The sequence below is a fragment of the Heteronotia binoei genome, chromosome 3, assembly GCF_032191835.1.
Source record: "Heteronotia binoei isolate CCM8104 ecotype False Entrance Well chromosome 3, APGP_CSIRO_Hbin_v1, whole genome shotgun sequence".
Lineage (NCBI taxonomy): Eukaryota > Metazoa > Chordata > Lepidosauria > Squamata > Gekkonidae > Heteronotia > Heteronotia binoei.
In genome coordinates this window covers 171,462,877-171,476,913 of record NC_083225.1, presented here as the reverse complement: position 1 = coordinate 171,476,913, position 14,037 = coordinate 171,462,877, and the positions used below count along the sequence as shown (strand labels likewise).

The 14,037-nt window shown below is 41.4% G+C and overlaps 1 protein-coding gene across 1 annotated transcript in view; it reads left to right on the top strand.

The window, feature by feature from the left end:
• CEP126 (centrosomal protein 126) overlaps positions 1 to 14,037 on the top strand; it is a 31,569-nt gene that overhangs the window by 6,668 nt on the left and 10,864 nt on the right. The window contains exons 3-6 of the mRNA XM_060234904.1: positions 2,895 to 3,040; positions 4,871 to 4,961; positions 6,782 to 6,974; positions 11,964 to 13,953. Of these exons, the coding sequence (XP_060090887.1) occupies positions 2,895 to 3,040; positions 4,871 to 4,961; positions 6,782 to 6,974; positions 11,964 to 13,953 (2,420 nt within the window). The remainder of the gene's footprint in view (positions 1 to 2,894; positions 3,041 to 4,870; positions 4,962 to 6,781; positions 6,975 to 11,963; positions 13,954 to 14,037) is intronic.

Genomic DNA, 14,037 nt, shown 5'->3' with positions numbered 1-14,037 from the left:
AGATTATTTTGAAGCCGCAGTAGCATGTAATGCTGTGGCAAGGATACTCACTGGAACACGTTATAATTTTCTACTGAAAGAGCTGCACTGGTTATGCTTCCAGGCTCAATTCAACCTGCTCTTTCCCCCATTAAAGCCATAAATGACTTGGGCCTGGAGTGCATAAAAGTAGGATGCCATCTCCCATATGAGCTTGCCCACCAGTTGAGATCGTCTTTGGGGACTGTGCATGAGATTGAGCTGCACAGCTAGTATCTTTGATACTGATTTTTTAATCCTTAAGCTGAAAATGAAGGGTTTGCCCCAGAGGCACTTAATTGCAATGCCTTTAGTTTTCAAAATATGACACTTGAACATTTTTTGGCTCATTGTTAGATGGACTAGTGAGACGCTCTTATTGGATCTCAGAAGCTAAGAAGGGTCAGCCCTGGATAGTACTTGGATGGGAGACCACCAAGGAAGTCCAGGGCTGCTATGCAGAAGCAGGCAAAGGCAAAACACTTCTTGCCTTGAAAACCCTACAGAGTCATCATAGATCAGCTTTGAGTTGATAGCATTTTTTCACCACCTGCATAGGATACCTCCCCCCCCCAGTTTTGGGCCTATTGGTTGATAACAGACGGCCATTTTGGGGTGGCTTGCAGCCGCCCTTAAGAAAGCCAGCTGAAAGAAGAGCGCCTCGGAGCTTCTGGACGGCGCCGGAAGAAGGGGCAGGCCTTGGGCGGCTGGGAGCGTGTGGAATGGTCACACGTCCCGCTCGTAGCTGCCCAGGCGCTTGTAAGGTGCTCTCTGGGCTTCCAGACGGCCGGCCGCTGCCTCAGAGCCACTCCAGTGAAAAGGGACCACTTTCCAAGTGGTTCCTTTTTGAGGCAACTGGAGCGTCTCTCAGGATGGGGTAAGTGCGGGATGGGGGTGGCCAGCAGATGTTGCCGTGTGGCCGGGGTTTTTTTGGGTCGACTTCAGAGGCATCTGTGATTCGACCCAAAGTGCCAGTCTGTTAGCAGCCATTGTGACTGTAAAAGTAAAGGTATTTTCATTGGCAACTGAACCTCTGCAGATATTTTTCACTGTATTATTGCCTTGTGCCAGTCGTTTCCCTACCTGCAGTGTGATTTTTGCTTTTTATGTCACTAGAGGCAGGGCTTTTTTTGTAGAAAAAGCCCAGCAGGAACTTATTTGCATATTATGCCACACACCCTGACATCAAGAAGAAGATGATGATATTGGATTTATATCCTGCCCTCCACTCCGAAGAGTCTCTGAGCGGCTCACAATCTTCTTTACCTTCCTCCCCTACAACAGTCACCCTGTGAGGTGGGTGGGGCTGGAGAGGGCTCTCACAGCAGCTGCCCTTTCAAGGACAACCTCTGCCAGAGCTATGGCTGACCCAAGGCCATTCCAGCAGGTGCAAGTGGAGGAGTGGGGAATCAAACCCGGTTCTCCCAGATAAGAGTCCGCACACTTAAGCACTGCACCAAACATCACCATTGTTTCACACAGGGTTTTTTTATAGAAAAAAACCTCAGCAGATACTAATTTGCATATTAGGCCACACCCCCTAATGCCAAGCTAGCCAGAACTGCATTTCTCTGTGTTCCTGTTCAAAAAAAGCCCTGACTATTGGTAATATACCAATTGCTGATTTAAAAAAAAAAAACTAGCAAGAAACCTGTAGGAGGTAGAGGGGATGGTAGGAGTGAAGGAAGTGGTGCAAGATCTGTATAAGAAGTTTTAAAAATCCCTCCACCTTTCTTTTTACTCCCACACATCCACTTTGGATACAGTCTTTCAGGATGGAGAGTACCAAAACAGGTTGAGGAAACCCTCAGTGGAGATGGAAAAAAGCTCAACAGTGTTGTGCAGAATCTAAAATAAAAATCACTGAGGGTTTTTTGTTTGGGGGCGGATGTGGAACAACAATTCAATGTGGAGCAAGTCTTGGTCTGTAGTTAGATTCATTTGATGTTATATACTCATCTTTTTTTCTGGGGGAAGAATGAACATTCATGTCTGATCATTATCAATATATCACAGGCTATTTCAGGTTGGATTTTTGATGTTTTAGTCTTAGGTAGATAGGAGTTGGAAAACAACTTCACATCACATCCCTTGTTTTCCATGCTTTAGTTTCAATATCAGAATATATTGTGTGTCCTTTCCCCAACAGTGTAGCTTCTTTTAAACCCCCCATAAAATCCATTCCTGCTTAGCCACATGTACTATTTAGAATTGGATGCCCCTCTCATACACATGCAAGACCATCCTGTCTGTTGTTTTGCCTGTCCTGTAATCAACATATATTTGAACAACTACTTAAAGCTAGTTTGCTTTCCTGAATTTCAGAATGATTTTCCGAAAACAGCTCTTTTCCAGCTGATCTCCACCAAACCCCAATACTATCTGGAAGGTAGTATCCTGCCTGGCCAGAGGCTATGCAACAACTACCAGTACTGCTTGTGAGTGATCAGAATGGTTGCAAGGACTCCAAAGTAGTAATGTAGTGCCATGGACTTATGCTTCCTGGTGAGAAGCTGTTGTGACCACTCTAAGCAGTCGTACCACTGCTGATGGTTTCACAACGCCTGAGTACCCCTGAGGTTTTTGAGAACAGGAGCCATTAATGGAGAAGCCATTGCCATTGCCTGGGCAATAACCTTGGAATTTACCTTTTATGTCAGGTAGGATTTGGTGTGTTCACAATATCCGCAAACTGCCAAGCTTGAAACACGGTCCGTATTAAGCCTTACCTTTCTAAATACAGAGTACAGCATTCTTTTGGGACAGAAGAGTTTAAGCAAAAAAGAAAAAGGAAACTTTAGCAAATAATTTTCATAAAGACCACTTGCAATTTCATGGTAATTATTTTTATTTAAAAAGTAGTTATTCTTAAATAGAGCACTTGAAGAAAAATGGAAGGAAGAGGAAGAAAAAGAACAAAGATTTAGAGAACAGATTTTACTGCAACGGAAACTGAAACTCCAGGAAGCAACTGAGAAGTTCCTGCGGGGTCATCTTCCATATGCACAGCGAAAGAGAGCAGGTTTGTGCAGTTAAAGAGGTTTTGCGCCAGGTAAAGAGCTTGGGTGTTTTACTGGAGCCTTCATTATCAATGGAGGCCCAGATAGCAGCCACTGCCAAGTCAGCATTCTTCCATCTGAGGCAGGCGAGGCAGTTGGCCCCTTTCCTAGAGCATCGGGACCTTGCAACAGTGATCCATGCGACGGTCACCTCAAGATTGGACTACTGTAATGCCCTCTACTTGGGGCTGCCTTTGTGCCGGACCCGGAGGCTGCAGCTAGTGCGGAACGCGGCGGCCAGGCTGTTGCTGGGACTCCCGAGGTGGGAGCATATACAGCCGGGGCTACGTGAACTGCACTGGCTGCCGATTACATACCGGGTCCAGTACAAAGTGCTGGTCATTACCTTTAAAGCCCTATATGGCTGAGGACCGGCCTACCTGAGGGACCGTCTTTCCCCATATGAGCCCCAGAGAGCACTGAGGTCAGCTGGGAAAAAATAAACTGACTACTCCTGGGCCGAAAGAAGCTAAACTTCAGAACACCCGGGCACGGGCCTTTTCAATCGCGGCCCCTTCCCTATGGAATCAGCTCCCGGAGGAGGTGCGGGCCCTGCGGAGCCTCGATCAGTTCCGCAGGGCCTGCAAGACCACCCTCTTCAAGCTAGCGTACACGGACTGCTGAATTATGGTTGTTTATAAAGGGAGCCGCCAAAAATGGTTCTGTTTAAGGACCTATGTTATTATGTAAACTATGTAAACTTGACAGAAATTAGTGCCGGAAATACCATCACTACTGCCAGATTAAGTTAAATTTTAATTGTATATTGACTGGTTTTTAATAATGTTAATTTTAAGCCCTCTATTTATTGTTCTCTATGTTTATAAATGTTGTTAGCCGCCCTGAGCCTGCCTAGGCAGGGAGGGCGGGATATAAATAAAATTTTATTATTATTATTATTATTAGATTAAAGGACACTCTGAAGAAGTATGGTAAATCACTGCAGTTAACAACTACAAGATCAGCGACAAGCTCTTTTGTCTGGTTAATTTCAAATTTGTCGATGTGTTGTAGAAACTGGCTTGCTTTGCAAACAGGACTGTATATTTTGGAGTTGGCATCCCTATGAAATGCAATAAAAGTGTGTATTTTAGAATTTCCATTCAATTATTTGAGTCCAGGAATTTTCCTTTAACTATTCCACCCCCCCCCCCCGGTCACATTGGATTTATTGTGCATTGTTTAGTGCATTTAATCAGCTTTAGTTTTCAGTGTTTATTATTGGAATGAGTACACACTGTTGAGAGTAGGTGGCAGTTTTAGCACAGTCTGATGTCTCAGTCAGCTTTCCAAGGGTGAAGCCATGCAATATGGCATTTCACTTAATTCTAGACTGGCTGTCACAAATACACCAAGTCCAAATGTGAGTTAATGTTTCCTACTTACTCATCAGATGGAGGGGGGGAAGAGTTGGTAGTGGTGCATCCTGGGCTTGCTGAGTTTCAGATTTTTGGTGGGATGTGCTGAGGGAGTAATAATTTCCTGATAATTGATTAAGATATTTGCTACTCTGTCAACATGACTTAAGGGAGGGGCCCCTGCACCATTTTCCAAACCTGAAACAGCCCTGAGGGAAGTGTTATTTCCCCAGGGTGGGGGCTTCATCTGGTGGCGTAACTGCATAGGATTTCATCGTAAGGCACAGTAAGAAGGAAACAATGTTAAGTACTGAAATGAAAGGTGCTGGTGTGGGATCAGTCTTTTGAAGACTAATCCTTAGTCTTTTAATGTTAAGAACTTGACATTTCTGCAAGCTACTTTTCAAGGTTGCATCTCTTTTTTAAAACTTCTAGTGGAGAGAAAACCAGAACCTAAATTGGATGAGGCTTTTGAGAAAATTCAAATAACTGGATTACAGTTGCCATTATACAGAGGCGATGGCAGGTAATTTGTCTGTTTATTTAAATATACAGTCATTGTAAGAACCATATGTTAACTTGAGGGATTTTTGCGAAAACATCTGACAAGATATCAGAAGCATAAATAGAAGATATCAGAAGCAGAAGAAACAGCACATGTCAGAGATGAGGTGGGTTGTATTTTTCTAACCGGATAATGTTTACGGGCATTTTAAATATTTCTGTTATAGAATCTCTCAGTTTGAAGGGGGCGTACAGGCCATCTAGTCCACCCCCCTGCTGAGTGCAGGATCAGCTTACAACATCCCTGACAAGCGTTTGTCTAGTCGTTGTGTAAAGACTGCCAGTGAGTGGGTGCTCACCACCCCCCTCAGTAGCTGATTCCATTGTTGAACAACTCTTATTGTAAAAAAGTTTTCCCTAGTATCCAGCCGGTCCCTTCCTGCCCTTAATTTAAGCTCATTGCACACAATACTCCAGGTGTGACCTGACCAATGCAGTGTACAGCAGAACTATGACATCTTGCAATTTGGATGTTATGCCTAATGCATAACGTTAGGTTACCCGTAATTGTCTTAAATAACCCACTGCATTCTTCTGAAACAACCATTGTGATTATTTTTAGGGTATGTCCTCAAGACCTTTCTTCACTTCAATATTTTTGCTTAATTTGATATTTCATCCTGTGTCAATTTTTTTTAAAAAAAATATTTTTCACACCTTTCATCCAAGCTCAGGCCACTATATGTGGTCCTAAGATCTTCATAACATTTATGCTTGAAAGTTGATTTGAACTTGGGCCTCCCTGGGTGCAATTACATGTGACATTGGAAGTTCTGTATATAAGTTCCCTGCTTTATTTTTTTTTTTTAAGCAAAAATATGGCGGTGGAGCCCAAATCTGAACCGGACTTTGTGTAAGGGGTGAAGAGGTGAGCCCACTTCGGCAGGGAGGGCAGTATACAAATCTAATAAATAAATAAATAAGGACCCTAACCCTTCCCCCATGCTGGTTTCCTAATCAGAAATGGTCCGAAGGAGCAGTCACTTGAACAAATATACAGATACTTATATCATGGTATAAGTAGCAGTTGCCCTGGGGCCATTTCAGATTGGGAATACTTAAACCCGAGTCGCGTTCGGAATTCCATCTATCCTTGCACGATATTTTTCTTTTTCTTTTAAAAAAATCTTGGGATACCTATATGTGGAGCCTCCAGCATCACACATAATTGCATCCTTCTGAAACAACTACACATTTCTCTGCGGAGGTAGAAACCTAAGTTCCAACTGTTTGCTTTAAAAAAAATAATTCTCTTCATTTAGCCACCTTCATGGCTTTGTTTCCAGCTGTCCTCTTTTTTTCAGTGCTCAGTTTATTTCCACATAGAGCATTGGCCTTTTGTCTTATTTTTCAGCATCGTACCTTCATTTCCCCTTTTCCTTTTCACTCCTGGCTCTCACTACCTCAGGCAGTTTCTTGTGCATAAAAGGGTATTTGAAAGAATCCTGCCTTTGTTATTTATTGTGGCACCAAAATCTCTGCTTTCAAATATTTCAGATCTTTTAGACTCCTTCAGGACATTGTAGATTCTTAACAAAATATTTAACAATGCAATCAAATACAACAACAAATGTCTCTAGTTGGATGATCATTTGGGATACATTTCCTTTGAAATGTGTTTCCTTACAAATGCTACATGCAGCTATTAAATACTTCAAGTTGTTCTACATGTTACATTCTAGGTATCATATTAGTTTTAAAGGAAATTAATATGGAGGATTGTGCATGAAACTAGTAAGAAGTATAGCTAAAAGTAAATGTATTTTTTCTTCCCTTTAAAAGAACTACTGACACAGCTTCCTTGGCACTCAAAAATGGCCCTTTTCAGTGGAAACAAAATACGGGGAAAACTGGTGGTGATAAAATAATGGAGGAAAATGATAGCACCAGTCCAAATAGAGACCAGCTTAATTTCCAGAAAAATCTGGAGGAAATGCAGCAGCGCCAGCAAGAACAGCATTTCAGCAATCTTCAGGTATCGTTAGCCAACACTTACTTTCTTTCCCATCTTAATGTTTCAGTTCACAGACTACCTCAGCAGAAGTAGTATTTTAACTGCTTAAGCCTATTGATTTCAGTGGGAATACATCAGCATTCTCTTAAGGACTTTGAAGCACAGGACTTACAAATACAAGGAAGCACAGGGTTCCCACACACACTTGGCATATATTAGGGGCACTCCATAGGACTTAACCCAGGCATTCCAGCCTGATCCTTGCACCACTGCTGTGTGTGGTGTAGCATGCGTCCTACAACTGATAGACGAATTAAAAACTAATAAGTCACCGGGTCCGGATGGCATACATCCGAGAGTTCTGAAAGAACTCAAAGTTGAACTTGTGGATCTTCTAACAAAAATCTGTAATCTTTCATTGAAATCTGCCTCCGTTCCTGAGGACTGGAAGGTAGCAAATGTCACCCCCATCTTTAAAAAGGGTTCCAGAGGAGATCCGGGAAATTACAGGCCAGTCCATCTGACTTCAATACCGGGAAAGTTGGTAGAAACCATTATCAAGGACAGAATGAGTAGGTACATTGATGAACACGGGTTATTGAGGAAGACTCAGCATGGGTTCTGTAAGGGAAGATCTTGCCTCACTAACCTGTTACATTTCTTTGAGGGGGTGAACAAACGTGGACAAAGGAGACCCGATAGATGTTGTTTACCTTGACTTCCAGAAAGCTTTTGATAAAGTTCCTCATCAAAGGCTCCTTAGAAAGCTTGAGAGTCATGGAGTAAAAGGACAGGTCCTCTTGTGGATCAAAAACTGGCTGAGTAACAGGAAGCAGAAAGTGAGTATAAATGGGCAGTCTTCGCAGTGGAGGATGGTAAGCAGTGGGGTGCCGCAGGGCTCGGTACTGGGTCCCATGCTCTTTAACTTGTTCATAAATGATTTAGAGTTGGGAGTGAGCAGTGAAGTGGCCAAATTTGCGAATGACACTAAATTGTTCAGGGTGGTGAGAACCAGAGAGGATTGTGAGGAACTCCAAAGGGATCTGTTGAGGCTGGGTGAGTGGGCGTCAACGTGGCAGATGTGGTTCAGTGTGGCCAAGTGCAAAGTAATGCACATTGGGGCCAAGAATCCCAGCTACAAATACAAGTTGATGGGGTGTGAACTGGCAGAGACTGACCAAGAGAGAGATCTTGGGGTCGTGGTAGATAACTCACTGAAAATGTCAAGACAGTGTGCGTTTGCAATAAAAAAGGCCAACGCCATGCTGGGAATTATTAGGAAGGGAATTGAAAACAAATCAGCTAGTATCATAATGCCCCTGTATAAATCGATGGTGTGGTCTCATTTGGAGTACTGTGTGCAGTTCTGGTCGCCGCACCTCAAAAAGGATAGTATAGCATTGGAGAAAGTCCAGAAAAGGGCAACTAGAATGATTAAAGGGCTGGAACACTTTCCCTATGAAGAAAGGTTGAAACGCTTGGGGCTCTTTAGCTTGGAGAAACGTTGACTGCGGGGTGACATGATAGAGGTTTACAAGATAATGCATGGGATGGAGAAAGTAGAGAAAGAAGTACTTTTCTCCCTTTCTCACAATACAAGAACTCGTGGGCATTCGACGAAATTGCTGAGCAGACAGGTTAAAACGGATAAAAGGAAGTACTTCTTCACCCAAAGGGTGATTAACATGTGGAATTCACTGCCACAGGAGGTGGTGGCGGCCACAAGCGTAGCCACCTTCAAGAGGGGGTTAGATAAAAATATGGAGCAGAGGTCCATCAGTAGCTATTAGCCACAGTGTGTATGTGTGTGTGTATATATATAATTTTTGTTTTGGCCACTGTGTGACACAGAGTGTTGGACTGGATGGGCCATTGGCCTGATCTAACGTGGCTTCTCTTATGTTCTTATGCGTAGTTATTCACAGCCCAGTGAGGATCTTACATGCCCATCTTGCTGCACCCTGTGGCCAAGTTTATTACAATCCAAGATCAGAATGTCAGTTCCACACAAGGCAGTAGGAAAGGGCCTGTTACCTTTATCAGTCAGTTAACTGGCTGCTCTCTACTGATTGTGCAGTGGTACAGAAAGATACTGCTTGGAATGAGGATCAGGGGCTGAGGAGCAGACTCACAGTGCACTCTTAAGCAGAGACACTCTTCTAAGCCCGTTCTCTTCAATGGAATTAGAAGGGTGTAACTCTGCTTAGGATTGCACTGTGAGTCTGCTCCTCAACTCCTGGCTATCCTTTAATTATCGGCTATAACCAGTGTTCCCTCTAAGCTGAGTTAATGTGAGTTAGCTCGCAGTTTTGTTGCCCCTGGCTCACACATTTTTTGTCTTAGTTCAGAGAAAATGGCCCCCGAGCAAACTAATTTTTGCAGTAGCTCACAACTTTCATGCCAGTAGCTCACAAAGTTGAATTTTTGTTCACAAAACTCCACAACTTAGAGGGAACATTAGCTATAACTATTAGTTTTAAAAACATATCAATAGTTATTTAAAAGCTTTGAAAACACTGATGAAAGTTTCAGAGGGTAGCCATGGTGTTTCTGCGGTAGAACAGTTAGATTTTAGTCCAGTGGCACTTTAGAGACCAATACGATTTTCAGGGTGTGTAAGCTTTGAAGAGCAAAAGCTTCCTTCATCAAACATGAGTAGGAATGGAGATCTTTTTTATCCCAGTCAGAAGATGATGTGGCTTTATTGAGAGAGTAATTCATATAGTATTACTCAAGTTCTTTTTCGTTTTTGAAATTGTGTACCAGAATTTCCTTTTTAAAAAGTTAGCAGGTTTCTTGCGCTAGCTGTTTTTACTTCAGAACAACAAAAATACTTTCAAAAGCCATATTTTGGTGACAAAATTACGTTATAGTAGAACACTTAACAGTCAAAAAGTATCAAAATCTATTCGCTGTCTAGATTCCCTTGGAATTTAGGATATGTACTCTGGACTGTCTAAATCCACACTAACTTTAGTGGATGACCTGGAAAACAATAATACAAACAACTTATTTTGCTTCCACATAATAAATTGCCACTAGGGGCCGCTGAGTCTTTTCAAGTAGGTTGGGTAAAGTTTTACGTTCCCATCTGAGGATTATTTATGTGTTTTAGGAACTTAACATAGAGGCATATAGCAATATGGTGCAGTAACAGCGTTCATTTAGTGAATGATACTTTTGTTATAATTTTTCATTTGATGTAATCTTTTGTAATTAAGTAAGGATTGGTGATAAGAAACAGTATATACCCGATTCTGTAGCTTATGTTAGACACAGTTATTACAGTTGTTTGTATAGAGAACTTCAGAGCTCAGATTGTGCATCAGACTTGGTTTTTTAATGATTAAGTACTGCTTTAATGTCTCGGTGTTTCAGGCCTATAAAGATTCCTAACATTCCTTTTTTAAAAAACCTAGTGAAAGATCCATAGAGACCTTGCTAACCATAATAAATAGCTGTTCCTATTGACTTCCTTTAAAATAAATCTACTTTCACTAGTAAGCTTGAATACAATAATAGTGTTTGTACTGTGTGCTTGCCTGTTTTTTTTGCTATTTTGAGAATGTTACAGCTAGAGATTCTGGGTTGGATTCAGTGTTCCCTCTAAGCTGAGTTAGTGTGAGTTAGCTTGCAGATTTTTAGCCTCCAGCTCACACATTTTTGTCTTAGCTCAGGAAAAATGGCCCTAGAGCAAACTAATTTATGCATTAGCTCACAACTTTAATGCCAGTAGCTCACAAAGTAGAATTTTTGCTCACAAGACTCTGCAGCTTAGAGGGAACATTGGTTGGATCCTACCATTTTTTCTGCCGGTGCAAAAGGAAGCAGGGGAAATCTTAATAGATTCAAGTGATTCCCCTCCTCACTGCAGCCCTGTCCTACATGACTTTTTGCCCACATGGATCCCATGCCTCCCAACAAAGCTTTTCAAGTGTCAGAAGTGGACCCCCCTCCCTCTTGTGCCAGCTGGTAGGATTCAATCCTTTGTTTCAGTCTATGGATAAAAAGTAATGGTCCTGCAATAAAACCCTGCCCCCCTATTTTACTAATATTAACTAGCTTTTTTCCTCTTTCAAGAGAAACAAGTGCACCTAATTCTTATTCATCAAGCAACAAAGGAAACATACATGTAATTGAAATTAAAGCATTTTCCATCTGTATTTTGTTCAGGTTTCTTGTTTCAGAGTTTTGCAGAACAATCTTAAGCAGAGTTACCCCTTTCTCAGTCCACTGAAGTTAATGGTGTTAGAGGGCGTAGGTCTGAGTAGATTTCACTGTTAATATATTTAAGCCGCTCTTGCAGTGTTAGATATTTTCTGGGTTATGTCTACTAGAGCATTTCATAGGCAGCATATTGTCTAAATTTGCAACATGGCATTGGATTTAAAAAGAAGTATTAGGCTAAGTAGAGTGTTTTTAAAAAGAAGTATTAGGCTAAGTAGAGTGTTTTTAAAAAGAAGTATTAGGCTAAATAGAGTGAAATCAGAGCTAGAAAAATCTGAGGCATGCAGTTGCCTAGAAATTGGATAGTAGCGCCTAGGAAACGGGACATTCGTATTCCCACCTTGTGCAGGGCTGGCACCTAGAATATAAAGCAAGTGGGGTATTGGGAATTTGCACCCTTTTTCTAGCCTTGAAATCAGTGCTTTTGTGCAAATACCAGTTAAAGGAAATTGACTGCTTGGTATTTTGAATACATCTGACCATGCTTGGACAATGATGTTCTATAGCTCAAACACTTTCAGAGACATCAAAAATATAGTTCTTGGGAAGTACTAAAGTTTCCTATTAAAGCCTTTGATTTTTTTTCCTTTTATGATACATGTAATGTGGATAAGAATGTCTGTAATATCTTGATACTTTTGTGAACTTCAAACCCAAAAACCTATTACCCTCCTTTACAAAATACAGTAGGATTTCCTCAGTTTTCACCTAAACTGATCTAAAAACTTGACTAAGTGGCAATGTGTTAGTAATATTCATAATTCATTTACTTTTCTTTCTCAGACTTTTCATCAAGAAGTGAAGGAAATAGCCAATTCAGAAAGCACTAAGAGTCCAGACAGCCTTGAAGCCGGCGAACAAATCGAAAGCTTTGCAACGCCCAGTGATGATTCTTCTGGGTCTGCACAGGTGGACCCTACATTATACAATTCACAGGAATCACATGCTAAAAACAGAAGTTTCTCTGATTATGATAACATGACTTTTTCTAAAAATCAACATGTAAATAATTGGCTCATGAATTTAAATACCTCAGATATCCAAAGAACCACTCCTTTTCGTGACATTTTAACTAAATACAATGTTCTAATTCCTGAGGAGCAGGTTTGTGATCCTGGTCAGAAGCCCTCCTTTCCAAGTACATCTGAACAAAAAGAGTCCAAGAAATGTACTTCTGATGATAATCTAGCCTTAATGCAAAATAAAAGAGGTGAGAAATGCTCTCCATTGAAGAATCCATCTTCAGGAGCAGTTAGCACAGAGGATATGTTAGTTACAGATAAACCTGCACTCAAATTTAGCAAAGCCTGGGCTCCCCCTGATCCAGCTCCAGTTGGTTTAGTATCAGAGAAGCATTCTGAAGTTCTCCAGAATAACAGGGCAGCATTGGCACAGCCCCTCAATCCAATTGCTGCAACACCTATAGTCTTACCTACTGGACAGTGGAGTCCCACCACCACTAACAATAATAGCTTCTCTGCAAATAACCGGCAGAAGGGAAAAGACGTTCACACAGCAAAGTGTACTGAAGATATAGATTGTGCAACAGGTGCTGAAATGGAGAAATACTTAAATGATATTAACAATGAAGCATCTTTGTCTGAAGAGACATGTAAAAACAACCTTGATCAACAGAATGACAGTGTACCCTATGGAGACCTTGCAGCTAATTTACCTGACCATGACCATCAGCAGAATGATAACGATAAGAGAAAAGAAGTGAAATTGCCAAAAAGCATTTTGAAGAAAGAATCTAAATATGAGCCTTATACTAGTTTCAAAGCAGTGGTTGTAAACAGAGGGATCAGATTCGGGAATCGGCCTTTATCTGCTATTAGAGACAGTGTTGAACTGGCTAAAACAAAAGGGAAAGATGCAGATGTTCCAAAGAACTATAAAAAGCTTAGATGGTTTGATGAAATTAACAGAGTACAAGAAACAAACAATGGTGAAAAGTGTTTAGAGCAAAATATCATTGAAATACCTCAGGCACTATCCCAGTCTTCTGGTTTTCCCATTAAAGCCACAACTTCTAGAACAGATCTTAGAAGCATTCCATCTTACATTATTAGTACTGCTGTTCTAGAAAATGGGCAAGATAATTCTCAGGCATCAACCAAGCTTGCTGCTTCCAGAGGCTTAGAGAGAAATAATGAGACACTGAATCCTTTTGAATCTACAAGGTATCACATTGCTAAACAGGCGTGGATGACATCAAAAGGTGACGAAATTAAACCTCCTCTCTGTACTGGTGACCTTAAAAATCCAAAAGGTAACCCACGCAAAGGTAGAGCAAAAATGATTAAAAGACCAAAATCTGCCAAAGCCCCTTCAACTTTTACCCCCAAAACCCGAAAGGGTGCCATTATCCGACCACAGTCTGCCAGCGAAGCCACCAATATTCTGAAAACTCAGGGCAAAGGCATTGCACCTCATCCACCTTACAAATCTGTAGCAGACGAAAGGATGGATCAAAATGGAAGCTCACTTTCAAATGAAGGTCAGGATTTGAATAGAGACACTACAGAAGACCCTTCCCTTCAAAACGCTACGAAACCTTCTGAAGCTCCTCCTGGTATAGTCGCGTGTGATCCTTTGCTTTGCCAATCGGCAAATACTGCTCAATTGGTTGCACAGGACAATAATGTTACAAAAAGAAGCCCCACATACTCAGAAAATGGATTGTGTTTGGATTACACTACAACTGATGAAGAAATCAAGCTTTTGTGGCAAGGAGTGCACAGTGTACTCACCCAGAAGGATGGGGCTGCTGGTAAGGTTTATCTCAGTTCTTGTTGAATAAGAAAGATTTGTTTTCAATTCTCATTTTTTCAAGCATATGAAAAGTCCATTCAGA